Genomic DNA, 22,605 nt, shown 5'->3' with positions numbered 1-22,605 from the left:
CACTCTTAAATTTTTGGTCAGTTAGATGAACAAAGATATTATCAAAGTTGCACTGCTGCTGGTTAGTCTACTTGGTTTAGATATTAAAGGGTACATCCCCATACTGAATATATTAACAAAATTTGTTGTTTTTACATGTTCAGAAGATTTAAACAAATCAATATTAAAATCCCCCAAATACCAGCAGATTTCTGTTTTTTATTTTACAATATAACTAAGATTTTTTGTTGAATTCATCAATGCATGATCCAGGAGTCCTATAAACACAACTACTCAATATAAATTTCTTTACCTTTTCATCTCTTATTTCAACTGTTACACATTCCATTAGGTCATCAACCGAAAAGATCATTGTGTCCATGACTTTACACTGTATACCCCTTTGCACAAATAGAACAACTCCTCCCCCAATTGTGTTATTCCTATTTTGCTTAAATAAGTCATAATCTTCTAAGCTATAATTCAAATCTTTACTTTCACAAAGCCAAGTCTCTGAAACGACTGCAACACTGAATTTAAACTTAAAATTATTTAGGTAATCCTTCATTTTATCCATATTTTTATAGAGTCTCCGGCTGTTGATGTGAATCAAAGAAGATTGCTCAGTTAGTGCATTAACTTCATCATCGGAGTAATATTTGCAATTCATATTTAAATTATTTGACAGATAAGAGTCAGGATCAATGTCAGTTTCCAGATCATAGGATTTGTAGTCTTGGAATGCAAATGGTTAAAGTCTGTTTGGTCCTCCATTTTATTGGACTAGCGACTTTTTAGCAAGGCTACCAGGTTTTATTTTTCTTAGCCAAGCAGGTCATTTTACTGTCTATCTTGGTTTTACTTAAATTTCTCCAAGTCTTCCATTTCTTTTATAGTCAGGGATTTTGGCCTGCTACGGTGTTCCATTTAGTTTGATCATTACTTTACAGTTTCTTGTCCATGTGTCCTGGATCTTCTTTTCTTCAACATCCTTGCCTGCCATGCCAGCTCTGCATTTTTCCTTGTTAGATGTTCGTTCACATATACTCCAGAGCCCTTGAGATTTTGTTAACTTTAGCACTTCAACTTTATGTTTTCGGTTAACAAATCTCACTATTATCTAAGGGCTGTTTCCTTGCTTCTGAGGAAGAGTGTGGCATGCAGAGATGTTCTTACTTTCAAGAGGGATGTCTTTAATCTGGAAGAAGCGCATGACTTGTTCATACACTTCAGTGTGTAGTTCACCTGTTGGAGCATTTACAACATTTTTTTCTTCTGCTATAGTCCTGGCATAGGTGCGATGTCTTGTCACCAAACCAGTTATCAGCAAGTCATCCATCCGTGTATATTGCTCCAAGTCAGCCACTCTTTTTTGTAGTTCTTCAATCTTCTTGTCTTTTTCCATGATTGGATCCCTCAGTTGTCGCACTTCCTCAATTAACTTCACCTAGTCTTTTTGCTTCACCAAAGAACTCAACTCCTGTGACATAAAGTTAATTGATTTTTTCACTTCCTCCATAACCTCTGCCATCTTCTTTGCCATCTTTAAACTTAGACCAGGCTTTGTTGTTGAGATATTGTTGAATTGTCTCACTTTCGGTCGTCCCGACTTGTGTCTGAATGTCTTAGCGGCGGAGCAACGGAAACCATTCGGTGTTCCCGTCCTTTCGGTCCAGTCGAATGTCAGAGGTGAATAAGAACGTCTCAATCTGCCTCTGAAGCTCCAGACGCCGCTTGTTGATCCATCAAAAAAAAAAAAAGCCCCAGCGGTAACTCGGCGCTATCTCTCCGGTTAATAAAGAGGAGAGGTGAGGCGCAACAGCCTTGTTTCGTTCCTCTTTCAAGGATAAATGGATTAGAGAGGTGACTATTAATTTTAATTTTTGCAGACAGTTTATCATACATTTTATCATACTTCAAATACTTCAATAATAGATTTATGAAAACCAATTTTTTCTAAAACTTTATACAAAAAGGACCACCTGACCTAATCAGAAATCTTTTTGACGTCAAAACTAATAATGGCTGCTTCTATTCCTTGTATGGTAATCTGATCTATTATATGCAAAGTTCTCCTAATGGTATCCTATGTTTGTCTTTGTCTTACAAAGCCAGTTTGGTCTAAATTAATTAGTTCTGGTAATATGTTTCCAATTCTTTTGGACAGTATAGTTGTAAATAATATATAGTCTATATTCAACACACTAATTGGTCGATAATTGCAGCACTCCAACTTACCTTTTCCATCCTTCGGCAATACAGAAATACAGTATCTTCTGCACTATAAGGCACACTGGATTATAAAGCACACCTTTGATAAATTGTTTATTTTATAAGATATTTCATATATAAGGTGCATGGATTATAAGGCGCATATAATAAAAAAATTAAAATATATTTCAAAAACTAGTGGCTGTAGTTGCGATATCCGTCCACTAGATTGAGCATTCATGACTGAGTACCTTTAATCAACTGTGAGCGGCCCTATTGTTATGTCAATGAGGCCATTCTGAGCCTCATCAAGGAAACCTGATCACTTGATCACTTTGCCATCTTAGAAACAAGTCAATACGCGTGTTTTTTTTTCCTTAGCTACTGAGATTTACTGATAAAGTACAATAAAATACTGTAGTACAAAATTATCGTGTGGTGAGGTTCACAGAGGTGAGGCATCGACGTAAAAGTCAGTTCTATGAGCCAGACAAAGTGGCATATTCTGTCTGGCAAAATATGCCATATTAAAAAAATCTGACATTAAAAACTGGTTAAATTCATTACAAGTCGACCACTCAGTTTGAACAGGGCGGATTATTTCCTCATCTGAAGTTCGAAGCAAATATTTAAGCTCCGACTTTTGTCTTCGTTTATTAATTCAATCTTATTTCGATCGATCAGTAGTCCAGTCGGAGGTGAGGTGCAGCTATTTGCTGCTGCACTGTGTGTCCTAAACAATTTTTTAACCAGTTTTTTATGTCAGGCTGCTAATTCACTGGCAAATGCAACGCTGTTTTACTTATCAAACTGACTTTAACGGTGGTGTCTCACTGTCGTGAATCTCACAGCACGTCGCTGCCAGACAGAATACACAAGCCAATGTGCCCCTCTGCCGCCACCCCAGATGTATCAACTACATTTGCAAGCCAATTGCAGCAGACCAGGCACCTTTGTCTAGCAGTGATTCTGCTCTTGAAATTTCAGAAAAGGCTGAAAGTTCAGCTTTGAGGGTCTTTCATTCACCTTTATGACAGTTTTTCCGTGTGACCGCAGACTAATAGAACGGACCAACACTAGATTCCAGATTACAGCACTGACACTCGACCAATTAAGTTTAAAGTGGGTTATTTCCGGTGCAGTGGTTGGGAAATACTGAGGGTTTTTTAAAAACTTTTTTTGAAGTCCCCTCGCCACAGTAAGGTGGCAGTTCAAGGGGGAGATTTTTTACATAATCTAAATTAATTCTCTTTGATTAACTTCTTTCTCAGGACAGTCAGTGATGCTTCATTCTAATTTAATTTCTTTTATTTAGTATAGATGATTAGAAGTCAGGAAACCACAGTGGGTAGTAGTGCTACAATAATAATTAATAATGGATTACATTTATCTAGCGCTTTTCTAGACACTCAAAGTCGCTTTTACATTGGATGCATTATTCAGTCACCCCTCATTAATACTTGGTGATGGTAGACTACGTGTGTAGCCACAGCTGCCCTGGGGCAGACTGACAGAAGTGTGGCTGCCAATCTGCGCCTACGGCCCCTCCGACCACCACCGGAACAATCACACACATTCACACACCAGCGAGTGCCCCACTGGAGGCAAGTAGGGTAAAGAGTCTTGCCCAAGGACACAACGACAAATGACTTGGCGGGAGCGAGAATCGAACCGCCGGTCTTGAATCATTGGACGACCCGCTCTACTACTGAGCCACAGTAAACCAAGATTTCGGGGGTGTTACCAAGTGAAATTAAAAGAGCACTGGCTGACGCCTTTGACTTTCTTGACTAGTGAGATACTAGCATTAAAAACTGATATAAAAAACACCACAATGGCAATCCGCTCAAATGTTGACCAGATGAAAACTACAATGCATGAAGTAGAGACCTGCTTGTCATCATGGACGGACACAGTATTGGCTTTACAGTCTACAGTGAATGACTTGAAGATGGAGGTGAAGAATTCAGTGACGCAGATGAAGCAATATCCTACATTAAACAGCACATCATCCCAGCTGCAGACTAATACATGGAGGTTAAACTGGCTCTGCTTAGAGCAGTGTTTCCCAAACTTTTTTGAGCCATAACATACTATTTTTATTGAAAAATTCACAAGGCACACCATGAACCAAAAATGTTCCAAATTACACTTTGTAACCTAATATAGTTTATATATAGGAATGACAAAAGCATGCGCTTCAGGTTGATTGGCCAGTCCCAAATTGCCTGTAGGAGTGAGTGTGTGTGTGCATGGTTGTCCATCTTTGTGTGTGGCTCCGCGGTACACTGGCGTCGTGCCCGGAGTTTCCCCGGCCTCACGCCCTGTTTGAGCTGAGTTAGGCTCCAGCTCCCTGTGATCCGCTACGGCGGATGAAACAGCAGAAATGAATGATTATAGTCTCTCAATTTATTTATAATCACTCAGTGTGAAACTTGGGTCTGTGTAGAATGTATAATATAGCAGTCGGGCTCACCTCACATAGATACGTCATGGAAAATGGGGGCACTGTTAAAATAACTTCATCTCCTTCGCAGCAGTCAAACAAAAACTGTCCAGATTAGCAAAGTTTAGCTTTAAACCATGATTTTGGTTCAGTTCAGCGTATACATCCTGCTTCTGCTATATTGAGTCCTTTCCAACAACTGATGCTGAACTACATAGGTCACTAACTCATTGCAGCACTCAGTGTAGGCTGAACAGAAATAAAATGTCATCTTATCCTCAGGTTTCAAATGTTTACCTATTATCTCACACAACGCAGCAATGCTGACATCTTTTCATTTGTTGTTGAGAACATGTCATGATTGGTACGTTCCACATGTTTTTACCAAAGGTGCAACAGAATCCATTTATTTTATTTCTGCTGGAAGAAGGTTTTCATTAGTCTTGTATGAATGGGTTCAGTTCATTCAGACACTGAATGATGTCTGCCACATATGCTAGCCTTGCACTCCACCGATCACTTGCAAGCAGCATTGCATAATCAAACCCCTCTTATGTCAGAAACATGTCGTGACCCCACCCCACCACGGAGATATTCTTCATTCCAGATATTCCGATGTGACCTGAAAAACTTCCTGTCCTGTTGTTTAGTTCTAGAAATGCTTTAAACATAGGAAGTTTTCTCTGATGGTGCCTCCATCCAAAAAACACACATAAGACAAGGCAAGAGGTGAGCGTTTCCACAAATATTCGAGAACTCAAGTTAAACTGCAAATTTCTCAATGAACCGTATCTTATCCAAAACAACACTTTTAATGTCTGTGGACATGTCATTAATATGTCTAGTAATGATGTTATCTGAGAGGGATTCTGGCTATTTCTTTTACCGCTTACCTTCGTGTTGTTTTTTATCTGTTCGCACAGACTAATAAAACATTCTACTTTGTTTTGGAAAAAGAAGATAACACCATCTCCATTTCATCTGGAGATGGTGTTTAAGCTAGTTTGGACAATTAGTTAGCTTTTTAAGCCATTTTGGACTGTTAGCTTTTCACCATACACCAAACACTGTGGTGTGTGCATCATTTTGTCTCAAAATGACGGAAGATTATTACATTATTGTCAATAGAATCCAGGTTACAGCTCTGGCACTCAACAGACACAGAACAAGGTGCTCTGGTGCTCACTGTCAAACATGGTGGTGGCAGCATCATGCTCTGGGGTTGCTTTTCTTCAGCAGGGACTGGGAAGGTCGTTAGAGTTGATGGAAAGATGGAGCTAAATACAGGGCAATTCTGGCAGAAAATCTGTTGGAGTCTGTAAAAGACCTGAGGATGGGGTGGAGGTCCACCTTCCAACAGGACAACGATCCTAAACATAAAGCCTAATCTACAATGGAATGGTTTAAAATTAACCATATAAAGGTGTTAGAATGGCCAAACCAAAGTCCAGACCTCAGTCCAATAGAGTATCTGTGGAAAGATCTGAACATTGCTGTGCACGAACAATCTCCATCAAACCTTAAGGAACTTGAGCTGTTTTGTAAGGAGGAATGGGCAAATATTTCTGTCTCAAGATGTGCAAAACTTATAGAGACATACCAAAAAGACTTGTGGCTGTGATCGCAGCAAAAGTTTGTACAAAGTATCAACTCAAAGGAGCCAATACTTTTGCACGTCCTACTTTTCAGTGTTTTATTTGTAAACACAATATAAAATGTTGAATAAATTTGGTTCCACCTCACGATTGTTTCTCAGATATTGTTGATTCTTTAAAAAATATTTTCAATTTGTTATCTTTAAGTTTGAAGCCTGAAATGTGGCAAAATGTCAAAAAGTTCTAGGGGGGCCAATACTTTCGCAAGGCACTGTATATCCCAAAAGAACAAACAGAGGCTCAGTCAACTTTGTGAGTTGGAACGTGAAGTTGCTTTACCATCCCATAAAGCATAAGAGAGTATTTATTCATTTAGAACAACAGTCGGCAACATGCGGCTCCGGAGCCGCATGCAGCTCTTTCATCCTTATAATGCGGCTCTGAGTGGCTTGGAAAATAAATTATAAATAAATTTAATTTTTTCGTCGCTCAAAATAAACGTCACACTGCGGAAGCCGGTATACCCGCTGAAACGCCGTCTATTTGTTGCAACTTTCAACCCCAGCAAGGCCAATGGAGAAATGTAAGAAAAGAAAAATATCTCAAGAAAATAGAACATTCAATGATGCCTGGGCAGATTCATTTGCATTTACCTCAGACGAGAGTGGCCTACCAGTATGCGTAATTTGTGGAGAAAAACTGGCTAACAAAAAACGGTCAAATGTCGCAAGACATTTTAACAATACACACAGAGCCTTTGCTGAAAAATATCCAGAGGGAGAAGAGAGGAAAAAAGCTGTTTCCGAACTGATGAAGAAGGCTGACCCGATGAAAAATCAATTCAAGAAGTGGGTGAAGTTTGCAAATTCAACTACATATGCAAGCTTTGTGGCCGCTCAGGAAATAGGCAGGCATAGGAAACCGTTCACAGATGGAGAATATATGAAAGAATCATTCCTTAAGATTTCAGAACACCTATTTGCGGACTTTAAAAACAAAGACGAAATTGTGCAGAAAATCAGAGAAATGCCTCTCTCTGCGAAGACTGTCAAAGACAGAACCATAAAAATGGCAGAAAATATCACAAAACAGCAAATCAAAGACATCAATTCAGCAGCAGCGTACTCAATCGCCTGTGATGAGTCCAATGACAAAAGTGACGTTGAACAAATAGCGCTGTTGTTCCGATATGTGAATTCTGCTGGACCACAGGAAGAAATGGTTGAGCTGATACCACTAAAATGCCAGACACGGGGGGAGGACATCTGTGAGGCTGTGCTTGATTGTTTACGAGCCAAAGAAATAAAAACAACCCACCTCGTGTCGGTGGCTACCGATGGGGCACCGAGTATGACTGGAGCACACAGGGGCTTTGTGGCTTTGCTGCGGAAATCACTGGATAAAAAGCTGCTGAAGTTTCATTGCATCCTGCACCAAGAGGCATTGTGCGCGCAAAGTTTTCCTCCAGAATGCACAGAGGTCATGAATGTTGTCATTCAGATTGTCAATAAAATAATGGCAAGAGGTTTAAATCACCGCCAGTTCCGTTCATTACTGGATGAGGTGGAGAGCACATACTCTGATCTCCTGCTGCATACAGAGTCCGGTGGCTGTCCAGAAGAGAGGTGCTGAAACGTTTTGCTGCATGTCTGGGAGAGGTGAAAACTTTCATGAGCAGCAAAGGGCTCACCTTTCCTGAGCTGGAACAGCCAGAGTGGCTGGAAAAACTGCACTTCATGGTGGACATGACAGCGAAACTAAACACGCTGAACGAAACGCTTCAGGGGAGAGGAGGCACAGCACTGCACATGCTGGAGGAGGTGTTAGCGTTTGAGCGCAAACTGACAGTTTTAGCCAGAGATTTACAGAGAGGCACACTGTCTCCCCTCTTTAAGGGAGTTCAAACAAGCTCACGGAGTGATCAATTCAGAGTATTTGCAGTCTGCAATCATCACAATGCAAGCGTCGTTTGGTAAACGATTCCGTGAGTTCAGAGAGGAAAAAACCACATTGTCCTTGCCCGTCACTCCCCTGACCATTGATCCATCCCTGCTAAACGTGACTGCATTTGCAGGTGTAAGTCAACCTGCTCTGGAGCTAGAGCTGGCTGACATAGCTGACAAAGATATTTGGGTGTCCAAATTCAAACGCTTGACAGAGGACCTTGAAGATGTTGCCCGTCAGAAGGCCACTCTTGCTCAGAATCACAAATGGAGTGATATTGAGAACCTTCCGAGACCGGACAAACTCATATTCGAAACATGGAATGCCATCCCCGACACCTACACGAACATGAAGAAATATGCTTTTGGAGTCCTGTCGATCTTCGGATCCACATATGTATGTGAGCAGCTATTCTCCACCATGAACTGCATTAAAAACAAACACCGCTTACGGCTCACAGATGACAGCTTACAGTCCTGCGTAAAGATGAAAGTGACTTCGTACAGCCCCGATTTGCAGAAGCTGTGTGCAGAGGTTCACGAGCAGAAGTCCCATTAACCAGGTAAAATATATATTTATGCAGATATTTTGCAAATATTTAATTTTCATTGTTTAGTGACACAGTGGTTTTCCCCCCAATTTATTTTATAAAATTCAGGTCAAGGCTTCGCTGCATACTTTGAAAGCCCAAGGCGATATAAGGATGACAGCTCACGGTATTTTTCCTTTTTGTTTGCTGCATGGACAATTTAAATTCAGCTTTTGAATTTATTCGAAAGAGACATTCAGACTTTTTTTTTTCAAGGATTCAAAATGCATTCATTACATCGGTAAAATTTAATTTTCTCCATAGCACTTCATAATACACCACACTATAGTTGTTTATACAAAGTGTAAAGGTAAGAAAAAGCAATATATACAGTGTTATCTTCATTTTAGATAAGATAAAGGGATATAAGGAGGACGCCTCATGGCATTTTTTTGCTTTCGTTTGCTACATGGACAATTTAAATTTAGCTTTTTAATTTATTTGAAAGAGACATTCATTGTTATTATTTTTCAAGAATTCAAAATGTGTTCATTACATGAAATTTTTTTAAATTTTCTCTGTAGTACTTCATGGATTTCATAAGAAATATGCTGCGGTAAACCCTGAAGGGAAGTTGTTTTTTTTTCATTTTAGATGTGGAAAAGTATGTGCGGCTCCCAGTGTTTTCTTTTCCGTGGAAACTGGGTTCAAATGGCTCTTTCAGTGTCAAAGGTTGCCGACCACTGATTTAGAACAACCTAAGACCAACATTGGATTTTTCCAGGAGACACATATATGCACAGACCTTTTTCAAATGAGGAAAGGGTGGGCAGGGCAATTATATCATCTTTTTTTCCATACGAAGAGCAGAGGGGCAGCCATCCTAATTAACCTTTTACAATGTCAAGTGTTAATTCTTATCCCGCAGGACTCTACATTATTGTGGTGGGATAACTTTTCCCATTCCCAGTCATCCTAGCTAATATACTGTATATGTATGTGCAAAACTTGGACAATTTTGAATTTATTTAAAGGAAAAATTCTCGCACTTACCAAACATGGCATCTTACCACCTGATGCACGGACGAGACATGGATAACTGTAGCACCTCCAAAATGATATCGCTGTAGTCAGCGTGTAATATCCAGCTTTTTCTCAAACTTATTGTATAGCAGACTAGATTTTAAACTAACTGGCGTCGTGGCACAAGTTTCCCCCACCTCACGCCCTATGCCAGCTGGGATAGGTTCCACTCCCCGCGACCCGCGCAAGCAGATGAAGGGGATAGAAAAATGAATGAATTAACTGGTTTTTTTGTTTGTTTGTAACTAGTTTTTGAACAAACTACGTATTAAACCAACTAGGTTTTGAACTAAATAACTAACTAATTTGAGCAAGCTAGGTTCTAAAGTAACTAGGTTTGGAAGTAACTATGCTTTGAACTAATTGTTGCCCCGCTTCAAAATCGGTATCCGTAACCACCCATTGTGATGATCTGACTGAGGGGGTTCAGGCCTATGCAAAACAGCAGTGGTCATAGTGCATCCCTCTGGTTTATGCCGCACTTCATGTTCACTTGGGCAATTGGCTTAGAGTTGGCCTCTAGGGTTATCTTCCACATTCCCATTGAGTTCTTGATGAAGGCTTTTAGTGTCCTGTGAATCTTATACAGTGTGTGGCATTGAATCGCAGGTTTTCTGGTCGTCAATCCAGGCGGATGCACAGGTTGATCTGCCTGTTCTTCCAGTCTCTGTGGACTGCTCTGTCCACCAGTAGCTGGTGCTTGGCTCACCTGCTTGTACTACCAATTCCTTTCTGTGCCCCGCTCATATATTGATTGAAGTGCCTACTCATCTTAGCCGACATGATGCCTGATAGGATAGGAGCTTCCATGTTGTAAAGAGACAGGTTATCGGCCTGTCAGGCAGAAGGGTAACACTAAAGCATTTCAACAGCGGTTTCCTTCTATAAAGCATCAAAAACAAAACAGAGAACACTGGCTTCTGATGACCAAAAAGTTCATTACATCCCGCAAAGTGGTGATATATTATAATTGTTAGTGTTTGCGTATTCGTCCATCCGTCCACCAAATATCTTCACAACCGTTGCAGATAGAAAGATGAAAGAAAACCGCATTACTCAGGGGATGAAAATTAGACGATGACCTTGACCTTGAGAAAACTAGGTCAAGGTCAAATTCATCTTTTGTACTCATCGCAGATTTTTGGAAGTTTGCTACGTTTTGTGAGTCTCTGACTTCCGTGAAACACAAAAGTGCTTTAAACAGTCAATAATAATGTGGGAAAAGGTAATACAGATAGGAGGTGGTTTAATATCAGCATGGGGAGGGTTCATAAACATTTAAACTACCAGATTAATAGTTTGTCGCTATTAATCTAACAGTTAAATAGTGTGTCCCTCTATCGCGGAATTCGTTAATCGTGTGTGATTCATGGAAAACATTAACACGAAGAACGACAGCGCACTGTATACCTTTTTAAGCACACATTTCTGACACCTAGTGAGATATAATCACAAAACAAAAAGCAACATTTTCAGGAAGCCAGAAGCAAAAAAAAAAGGTGTAGGTCAGGGTAAAATGTTGAATTCAGGAGTGTCGCAGGATGTTGAAGTCTCTGACTGCCATGTTTATTTATGTAACTATGTTCAACATCTACATTGATAAAAATCTATGAATTACTTTGCTGTCACAACTATAGCCAGTCTCGTGAGCTCCGCTTCAGGTCCCTGGACTCCAGGGATTACAGTGAAGGGGATTTGAAGCAGCCTGAATTTGTCTAACTTCCCAATTGTCTCTTTTGTCCCCTCCCCCTTACGAAAAACATAATGTCTTTTGACATCAATGAAACCCAAGCAATCAACTATTTTTATGTTTAAATGCGACCGTGACAGCATGGTGGCATAGCAAGGGTGCAGCGTCCCAACCGAATCTCAATCTGACCTCACAATTTTGTTGTACGATTGTTAATTGTATAATGGTAATAAAGCTTCTTCTTCAATATATCAAATAATCCTACAGGTTGTTGAAATTTTGATGTCAACATTGAATGTTATACTTCAACAATCTGCTTGTGAATATGTGTGTAGGTATTGAAGCAAGGCAACTGAAACAATTACAACATAATAAACCCAAGATGCAAATCTACAGAAAAGCAGACAAAAGGTGAATGACTTCAGGTAGTTACTTAAGTTAGTCACTGAGGTGCAATCATTACAATTAGGTCGGACGGAGAGAGTCTGAGGGATTCATTCCAAGATGACAGCTGACTAATCTATTCATTTCTTCTCTTCCCCTGAATCCAATAACAATATGTATTTATCTTAATTGAAAGAACAGTGAAATATCACAACAGCCACCTAACCAGTCAATGAAATAAATTGTATTTTTCAGCCCCATTCTCCCCTCTCACTTCCGTCTCTCTCCCTCTTACTTTTTAAATAGAAACACACACCACAACATAACAGTACAGTAAAATACCCAATGATCTCGAAATTTAACACTTCATTACATATGTAATTTTGACATTAAACAAAATAGGTTCAAGTGCAGTTAAGGAAACACATGATACCCATATATTCCCTTTGTCTCCACATAGCTTCCCCATTTCTGGATTCTGTAATCATACATCAAGGTGTTAAAAAGATGAGCAGTCAGAAAGCAGTTGTCGTCTAGAGCAGAGGTCACCAAATGACGGACCACAGTTGATGGTTCTGTCCGGCCCCGTGACCGCTCCATGATAAATTCAAGAGGATAGATTTTCTTGGAGAAACGTTTCTGACGGTCGCAGCTACAGACGGTGGGTGCTGCTCCTCTAGTTAATACAGTTTAGCTCCACTCAGTTCAGCCAATCAGATAGTTTGTTTACCTGCTCTGTCAACGCACCTGGAAGTGAGACAGCTTGCTGCCGCTACCACTGTGAGTTTACCGCTACAGCGGAGCACAGAGGAAGAGAGACTGGGAATACAGCATAGCCTCTCCAAACGGAGGTTAATGAGGAAAACCGCTGGTTAACAATGAGTGGACGGATAAATTCATGTCTATTCCTCCGTCAAGCAGTTCAAAACCATCGTGCCTCATATGCACCGAACATGTAGCATAAATTAAAAATGATAACTTGAAGCGCCACTAAACAAAGCACAGACCTTTTGAGTAAAGTTATTCTCTGAAGTCTGAGCTGAGGGTAAAATAACCGAGCAAAATGCAAACAAATGTTCAATAAAGGCATTGTGGATTTTGGGGCAACATAAAAAATCTTTTCGTGATGGGACAGTTGTGAAGGAGAGCTTAAAGTCCATTCCAACCGAGATTTAAATGACTGGCAGGCCATTCTCATGCCCCTTTCTCTCATGAAGAAAGTTCTGTTTGCACTTTTTTCCTGGAAGAGCCACTTTTTATTCATGCTTTCTGAAGATGTTAATTTTTTTTTACTTGAAGTGTAGGCCTTCAGTTATTTAGGCTGGGACCTTTCATTTATGAGAAAAAAGGATTATTTAGCTCTGCACTTTTTTAATTCTGAGGTTTGTGTGTGCTCTTCAATCTTACATAAAATATTTAAATTTATTTGCTTTTGTCTACTTTTATTTATGGTAAAAGAGCTAGTTGTGCACTCAGTTAAATAATATCCTGCATTGAAAATTGCTAACTGAAAACGTGGACATAGGGGCCGGCTATAAGACACAAACTGGACTTGGGTTCGGACCTTTTACTATTAGGACATTTTAATCACTGGATCTCAGTGACTTTTAATTGAAGAGACAGAGACAGATTTGTGAGTCAGTGGTCCAGCTATTTTTTTTAGACTTTCCTCACTTCCTTTTATTTGGAAACCTCAGGTAACATTATCCATCCTCTTTTAAGGTAAAAATTCTAGCTGATGAGCGATAATTTTAATTTAATATACTGTTTTGATCCCCGAAGGGAAATTAAGAATGCACACTCTAGCTAATGATTCAAACGCATGCATATACGCATGCATACATATATATATATATATATATATATATATATATATATATATATATTAATATATAGTGTGTACAGGCCCCTGTAGCACACACACATACACAAGGGGGCCTGTAGGCATGCAAGGGAGATAGAGTGGCAGGCAGCGCCATCTTGGTGCGCCTTAAATGAGCAATTTGTAAAAGGGACGGCACCTTGCTCAAGGGCACCTCGGCAGTGCTCCAGAGATGAGCTGACACCTCCCACTGTCAGCTCACCTCCAGGCATTTTTTTTGGGCGGGAGCGCAAATCGAACTGCCAATCTTGAAATCATAGGACGACCTGCTCTACCGCCTGCTTTACCACTGAGCCACTGCCGCCCCACACCACCGCCCCAGACTGCCTTTCCCATTCTAATGCAAAAAAAAAAAAAAGGGGCTTCTTACAATAACTAGCTTTGTCTCATGAGACAGGAAACTAGATCTCACTCCACTGAACTCAATCATCTTTGGTTTATGAAGATTGAACTCAATTACTTCTAAAAATACAAGATCACATGATTATTATTTATATTTGTTGAAAAACGTTTTTACATTACAACAGGTGTATCTGATGTTCAATGGGAACAAGAAATATTAAAAATGGTTTTAACTAGTTCTGTCAGGTGATAAAAAATATAATCTAATTAATTACAGGATTTGTAATTAATTAATCTAATTAATTTTATTTTAATCTCATACCCACTAAAGGCCCCCAAATTAAGAATTTGAATTCTACGACATTACAACATTGTAGTGCATGACTAATCAATAGAATACACCAAGAAGAGAATATTTGAAATCCACATTTTTATTGGTTAAGTGTGCTTTATAAATGAAATTCAAAAGAAAAAAAGGTCAAGCACATCAGCAAACCAATTAGGCCAGGTGCATTTCTCAAAAATGTAATACAAATACACTTCAATGAAATAAATAAAATTCAGGAATAAAATAAGACTGAGTCTCAAATAGGCACATAAGCAGACTCTCAATTAAAATGAATACTAAAGCTGACTCAATACAGCAATTCAAAATGAATAGTATGACATGCCTCTATAGTCATTTCCTTTAAATGGGTAAGCTAACGTTACAGGAACTGACAACAGACAACTCTATATGTCCTTGACATGTTTTGCATTTAAATGATATGTTAGGCTGGAGTTGCTTCAGTGATATGAAAATTATCTTTTACAAAAGGTACAAATGCGTTACCCTGTACTGTGTTTTGTTCTTTTTAAAAATAAACATCAAAAATGTTTTTCTTAGTCATTCCCAAATATAAGTTAGTATTTGGATTAATAATTTTATCCCACACATTTCCAAAGAATACAATGTATCGAACATTACTTACCACAACATTAAGCTTGTGTTGTGAAATGGTTAGAAATTGACTATGTACATTTGAAAAGTTAATTTAGAAGCAGGCTGTTGTTCCTCATATACCTGTCAGTGTTTGGATCAGCATCAAATGGGTGAAGCTTTTTAAGGAGGAGTTACTGAACATGATTAAAATACTTCATGGAATTTATCATACAGTACATTCAAAGTTGTTCAAATCAACCCACGAACTTTAAGAAAGTTTCTTGAAAACATTTTGCATCTCATCCAAGAGGCTTTCTTAGTTCTGAAGGTGGCTGATCTTGTCCCAGCTTATTAACCCTGTGGGGTGTGGTCAGTGCTATTCACATTTCAACGACAGTAGTGTAAACCCGTCTGGCTCCTCAATGATGGCTGATTGGGGTGTCAAAGGGGGGGTCGTTGGAATGCGAGTTTCACCAGCCTCATCTGTATCCAGTCTCAGTCCTCTCACCTTTTCCAAAAAGTCCATGGAATTTTGTATGTGTGTGTGTAGATAGATAGATATATACTTTATTAATCCCAGAGTAGACATCTGAGCGAGGAATGCTCAGATGTGTACATAGGGGAAATCAAACAACCATTACACAAGCGCATGGCCCAACACAGAAGAACCAACTCAACGGGTTTCAACTACAGTTGTTGAAATGTGAATTGCACTGACCACACCAAACAGGGTTAATAAGCTGGGACAAGACCAACCACCTTCAGACCTGACGAAGTCTCTTGGATGAGAGGTAAGACATTTTCAAGAAACTTTCTTAAAGTCAAGTTGATTGATTAAAACAGCTTTGGATAACCATGACCTGGAGAAATGAGAGCCTACACAGACATGTACAATATATATTAATTTAACTTCTTATTGTAAAAAGAACAATAATGTATCTGTGTCCAGCGTATTGATTTGAATAGCTTTGGAGAACAATAATGTAAACTCTCAGCTTTAAGTATGACAACAATCAGTCACAATATCTGAATTTCAATGTTGAGTTTTGTCAGTGCACAACACTTACATTTATACACAAATTGTTAAGGAATATGACTAAATCTGCAATATTAACTGGCAACATTTGAGTCCCACTTTGAATCACTCCTAAATCTTGAAGCCACATCAATATCTACTTAATTCATTCACAATAGAACTTTTTTTTCCTTGTTGCTGGTGACAAAGTCAATGCAAATGAGTATTTTTGCAAACGATCACTCATGTGACAAATTGCTTGGTACTCAGCGACAGTGACAGCTACAGAATGAATATTTTCTCACTGCCTGAGATGAAATACCCAAACTTAAGGGAAATTGTCATTGCTTTGGTCCCTTTCAGCTCAATGTTGACCCAATTTAAAAAAACTTTAAAAAAGTAGTAACCAAGAGGCAATTGAATGCACATAAACAGGATAGGTGTATAAGTGCAAACATACAGTGTAAGCATAAACAGTGTAGACATAAATAATAATTAAATAATAACATAAATATACATACAATATCTATGTTAAATAATAGATAGTTCCAAACCTAGTTAGTAAAAAAACTAGTTAGTTTAGAACCTAATTTGTTCAAAACCTAATGGGTTAGTTAGTTGGTCAGTCACTTCAGAAACTAGTTAATTTAAATCCTAGTTAGTTATTTCAAAACCTATTTAATTTTAAAATGTAGTTAGTTCAAAAACTAGTTAGTTTAAAACATTGTTCAACACCTAGTTAGTTCAAAAACCTAGTGGGTTAGTTCAAACCTAATTAGTAAAAACTAGTTAGTTTAGAACCTAATTTGTTCAAAACCTAATGGTTTAGTCAGTTAGTTCAGAAACTATTAAGTTCATAACATAGTTATTTCAAAATCTAGTTAATTCAAAAACCTAGTGTGTTCAAGAACTAGTTGGTTTAAAACCCCGTTAGTTCAAAATGTAGTAGGTTAGTTCAAAACCTAGTTAATTTAAAAACAGTTAGTTCAAAACCTATTAATTCCATAGTTAGTTTAGAGCGAAGTTTGTTTAAAAAACTAGTGGGTTAGCCAGTTCAAAAACTAACCTTTTTAAAAAAAAAAAGTACTTAGTTCAAAACCTGGTTAGTTTAAAAGTTAGTACAAAAATTAGGTAGATTAAAACGTAGTTAGTTCAAAACCTAGTTAGTCTGTTGAAAACCTAGTTAGGCTGTTGAAAACCTAGTTAGTCTGTTGAAAATCTAGTTAGTCTGTTGAAAACCTAGTTTGATTAAAACCTAGTTAGTTCAAAACCTAGTTACTTGAAAGGCTAGTTAGTTCAAAACCTAATTAGTTTAGAACCTAGATTGTTAAAAACCGAGTGGGTAAGTACAGTTGTGTTCAAAATAATAGCAGTCCAACATGAATAACCTGTTTTTGGTAGAAATTAAATTACTGCATGGCAAATAATTTACCAGTTGCTATAGGGTCATAGAAAACCAACAGAGCCAGCATTCATGATATGTATTTTCCTGAGTATGTAATTGAATAATGAATTGAAGGGGCGTGTTCAAAAAAATAGCTGTGTGGAGTTCAATTGGTGAAGTCATTCAATGTGTGAAAAAACAGGTGTCAATCAGGTGGCCCTTATTTAAGGATGAAGTCAGTACATGTTGCTCATGCATTTCTCTCTGAAAACCTGAGAAAAATGGGTCGTTCCAGATATTGTTCAGAAGAAAAACGTACTTTGATTAAAATATTGATTAATGAAGGGAAAACATATAAAGAAGTGCAGAAAATGATGGGCTGCTCGGCTAAAATGATCTCCAATGCTTTAAAATGGAAAGCAAAACCAGAGAGACGTGGAAGAAAACGGAATAGTCCCATTCGAATGGATTGAAGAATAGCCAGAATGGTGAAAACTCAGCCAATCATCAGCTCCAGGATGATCAAAGACAGTCTGAAGTTACCTGTTAGTACTGTGACAATCTATCAGCAAGAAGCACCCGCAAAGTCCCACTGTTAAAAAAAAGACATGTGCTGATGAGGATACAATTTGCCAAAGAACACATTGGCTGGCCAAAAGAGAAATGGAGAAACATTTTGTGGACGGATGAGAGTAAGATTGTTCTCTTTGGGTCTAAGGGCCGCAGACAGTTTGTCAGACGACCCCCAAACACTGAATTCAAGCCACAGTACACTCTGAAGACAGTGAAGCATAGTGGTGCAAGCATCATGACATGGGGATGTTTCTCTTACTATGGTGCCGGGCCTATTTATCGCATACCAGGGATCATGGATCAGTTTGGATACATCAAAATACTTGAAGAGGTCATGTTGCCTTATGCTGAAGAGGAAATTCCCTTGAAATGGGTGTTTCAACCATACAATGACCCCAAACACACCAGTAAGCGAGCAGCTTCTTGTTTCCAGACCAACAAAATTAAAGTAATGGAGTGGCCAGCCCCCATCCCCAGACCTTAATCCGATAGAAAACTTGTGAGGTGACCTGTTCACAGATGCCGGAAGTTGGTCGACTCTATGCAACACAGATGTGAAGCGGTTCTCAGCAACAGTGGCTATACAACTAAATATTAGTTTAGTGATTCATAGGAATGCTGAATACTGGATATTTTTCTGTTTATACAGTAAATATTTGTGTTTGTAAAGTAAAATGCAGACTGCTACTTTATTTAACAGCCCAATGTTCATTTTTCTTCATTTTCTGTAAATAATTTCTGCCTTTTTCTTCATGTTTTGATTTAGAATATAATGTGCAGTGTTCCCAATGCATGGAAATTAAAACAATTATAAGGATTTTGGGCTTTACTCAATTTTCTAAACAGGCTGCTATTATTTTGAACACAACTTTAAGTTCAAAAAGTAGTTACTTTAAAACCTAGTGGGTTAGTTTAAAACCTAGTTCGTTCAAAACCTAGTCAGATCAAAACCTAGTTATTTGGTTAGAAACCTTGTGAGTTCAAAATCTAGTTACTTTAAAACCTAGTTAGTTCAAAAACTAGCTAGTTTTATAACCTAGTTAGTTTAAAACCTAGTGGGTTAGTTTAAACCCTGGTTAGTCTGTTCAAAACCTAGTTAATCTGTTCAAAACCTAGTTTGATTAAAACCTAGTTAGTTAAAAACCTAGTTAGTTGAAAGGCTAGTTAGTTCAAAACCTAATTAGTTTAGAACCTAGATTGTTAAAAAACGAGTGGCTTAGTTCAAAAAGCAGTTATTTTAAAACCTAGTTAGCTTAAAACCTAGTGGGTTAGTTTAAAACCTAGTTCGTTCAAAACCTAGTCAGATCAAAACCTAGTTATTTGGTTAGAAACCTTGTGAGTTCAAAATCTAGTTACTTTAAAATCTAGTTAGTTAGTTCAAAAACTAATTGAAGCCTAGTTAGTTCAAAACATAATTAGTTTATAACTTGGATTGTTACAAATGCAATGGGTAAGTTAGTTCGAAAACTAATTATTTTAAAATCTAGTTAGTTTAAAACGTAGCTAGTTTTATAACCTAGTCAGTTTTAAAACCTAGTGGGTTAGTTTAAAACCTACTTCGTTCAAAACCTACTCAGATCAAAACCTAGTTAGTTGGTTAGAAACCTAGTGAGTTAGCTCAAAATCTAGTTACTTTAAAACCTAGTTAGTTCAAAAACTAATTAGTTTAAAGCGTAGTTGGTTCAAAACCTAATTATTTTATGACTTGTTAAAAACACGGTTGGTTGGTTAGTTCAAAAACTAGTTAGTTTAGAACCTAGATTGTTAAAAACCAAGTGGGTTAGTTAGTTCAGAAACTAGTTACTTTAAAACCCAGTTAGTTTGTTAAAAAACTAGTTTGTTTAAAAACCTAGTTATTTCCAAACCTAGTTAGCTCAAAAACTAGTTAGTTACATTATTTTATTCAAAAACTAGTTAGGTTTGGAACCAACTAGGTTTTTAAACTAGTTAGCTCAAAAACTAGTTAGCTTAAAACCTAGTTAGTTCAAAACCTAATCAATAATACTAATTTAACATAAAAGGTGTAAATATAAACAGGTATGCAGTTGCAGGTAAACACATAAACTATAGAGAGATTCAGCAGGAGTTTAGGAGGTTGACAACTTTGGGCACAAAGGTAACTTTCCTCCTCTGATCAGCTGCCTTAACTCCAGAAGTGGTTGCTGGAGACAGATAGCCAGGCGCTCCGCTGGTTGGATTGAGCAGCAGTAGTTGGAATCCAACTGAGGAATCTTGCCTCAGATTCCAACAGCTCATCAAACTGGGCTGTAGCCAGCCATATGTACTGTTAAAAGTAATTGGCATTCAGACATAGCTCCAGCTGGTTGTATTGAATGAAGTCTGAGCGCATTTGGAAAGTGCGATGCTAAGCTATACACATTTTTTCAGATTTCCACTCCACTGCAGTATCACATCAGCCGGAACAACGCGGACAAAAATAAAGAACTTTTCCTGGCATTGAAATCCCATGAATCGCATGACTGATAAATCTATTTCATTGAGCCACAGTGACAAGTGACGGGCAACACAACAGGACAGCAAATCGCTGTGGCACCAAGCAACAACAACAAAAAATACAGTGCGCCCTCTTTCTTTGCGGTTAATGCATTCCAGGAACCACAAGCGATTGACAAATTCCGCGATCGAGCAATGAACTTTTTATCTTATTATCTTATTATTTTTATCTTACGGTAATTTAAACATGTATGACCCTCCCCACACTGATATGAAATCACCTATCTGTATTTACCTTTTCCCACATTCTTATTGACTGTTAAAAGCACTTTTGTGTCTCACGGAAGTCCGAGACTCACGGAACCGAGCGCACTTCCGGATACCGTCAGCCAATAGAATGTGCATACGGTATCAAGTGACTGCCTACCACAAATCCACAATGAAGTCAAGTCACGAGTGTTGATGCGCAAATGCGCACTGCATTTCCCTCTAGTGATCATTTTACATACAAAGTCAATGCATAAGTGTGACTGTGTGAAAGATTGCTACAGCTTTAAACTGCTTGGGCACTAAACAATGAAAATGCCCAATTTGAGTAAGATTTCTGCTGGTTCCAGTCACTTACTGCTCAATGTTGATTTACACTTGTACAAATTAAAACATGATTATTTTTAAAAATGCGAAATACCCTCTGAATTGTTTTAATGATGTCAAAGTGAAAAAGCATATATTTTGAATTGGATCACAGCATGGAACAGAGTGACAGCCAATTGTCCAGTGTGAACATACCTCAAGTTAGACTGATACCAAATTTGGTAAGATTAATAGCAATCTTCAAGCATTTTACGACTACAAATGAATGAATGCTTTGACTCCAGACTGATTTCAGGACCGACAAAAAATAATGCATATCTTACGTTTATCATAACATGGATGTTCAGTGCTGATGATTCCAAGGATGTTTGACAACTGTCTCTGATGAAAAACTGTGGGATGTTGGCTTGCTCGTTATAGAATAGAAGGTTGCACAAGACAGCCAGCGTTTGTTAGTTTATTTGTGATCCTGATTGAGCAGCTACGCTACATTTAATGAACTGACCGCTGTTACAGTGAATAGGCCAGGGAGTGTCATATCTGACTGGGACTAAGAAAAAAAAAACGACATGGATGAAGGCGAGAGGCCGACAACTCACGTAATGTTTAGACGGATTGCGTCTCTTCTCCACGTCCACGACTTTGACGTCCAACACAGTCCGAAACTGCATCTTGACCCTGCAAACACTATGCATAAAAGCCACAGGCAGGCAGCCGATCCGGTTCCAAATAAGCGATTTTTTTTATCAAGGTAGATAAATCGCACCGTTCGTCGAGTTGACATTTAACAAGTCAGCGCCGCATTAGATCAACTCGCTCGCGTCCAATTTAATAGCAACTTCATTATCAATCCCATCAAAAACGTGTCAATAATATAGTATAGTCTGTATCTTTATATAATTGTATAGTCTGCAAAATTCAGTATCCACACACGGAACGATTGTATCTGTCCCTCCAGCTGCACAGGCTCTCCAGAGGCAGGCGGAACGCAGATGGATTTGGTCACTTTAAAAACAGAAAAACGGAAGTGATTTTCTTTGAGTCCGTAAAAAGGCTAACAAAAAACGATCACCGTCAAACCTGGAGAAAACAGAAGCTGTCATCAGAAACGGCGAATCCAGCGTCCAACACCTTCTGACTAACAGGAGGCGCACAGGATTTATGAGGGGAGTGGGATGGGCCTCACGCACGTCCTCACAGCGCTTCCTTAATAAAACACGCAAGACAAGCTCTCTGGTGAAGGCCTCCTCCATACACAGCATAATGCCCTGCGACACATTATAAAGCTGCATTTTCAACCACACTGTAGACCATACAGTGTTCTCTTGGTTTAATGTCTGCCATTCATTTGTCTTCCGTCTATTACCCACAGATTTTCCTTGTTGATAAAAACAATATGATATAAAGGATAAAGGTTTCTGTATGATGTGATGGCCTTAGCTCGAAATAGTCTCCCGGTCTATGATAATCGCTGGAATTCCCTCCGCGTCGATATGTAAAGGTGGCAGCAACGCCATAGATAAGCGGCACTCAATTTGTTCGTAGTCTCTTGTAACTTTCTGGCCGGAGACAGGAGCG

The 22,605-nt window shown here is 38.6% G+C and overlaps 1 protein-coding gene across 1 annotated transcript in view; it reads right to left on the bottom strand.

Annotated features, from left to right (window-relative positions):
* The window catches only part of sh3pxd2aa (SH3 and PX domains 2Aa), a 316,820-nt gene extending 294,651 nt beyond the window's left edge, over positions 1 to 22,169 (bottom strand). The window contains exon 1 of the mRNA XM_068322019.1: positions 21,627 to 22,169. Within this exon, the coding sequence (XP_068178120.1) occupies positions 21,627 to 21,722 (96 nt within the window). The 5' untranslated portion in view covers positions 21,723 to 22,169. The remainder of the gene's footprint in view (positions 1 to 21,626) is intronic.
* Between the last annotated feature and the right edge of the window lie 436 nt (positions 22,170 to 22,605).

Source organism: Antennarius striatus, chromosome 8 (assembly GCF_040054535.1).
Source record: "Antennarius striatus isolate MH-2024 chromosome 8, ASM4005453v1, whole genome shotgun sequence".
NCBI lineage: Eukaryota > Metazoa > Chordata > Actinopteri > Lophiiformes > Antennariidae > Antennarius > Antennarius striatus.
This window is presented reverse-complemented; position numbering and strand designations above follow the sequence as displayed.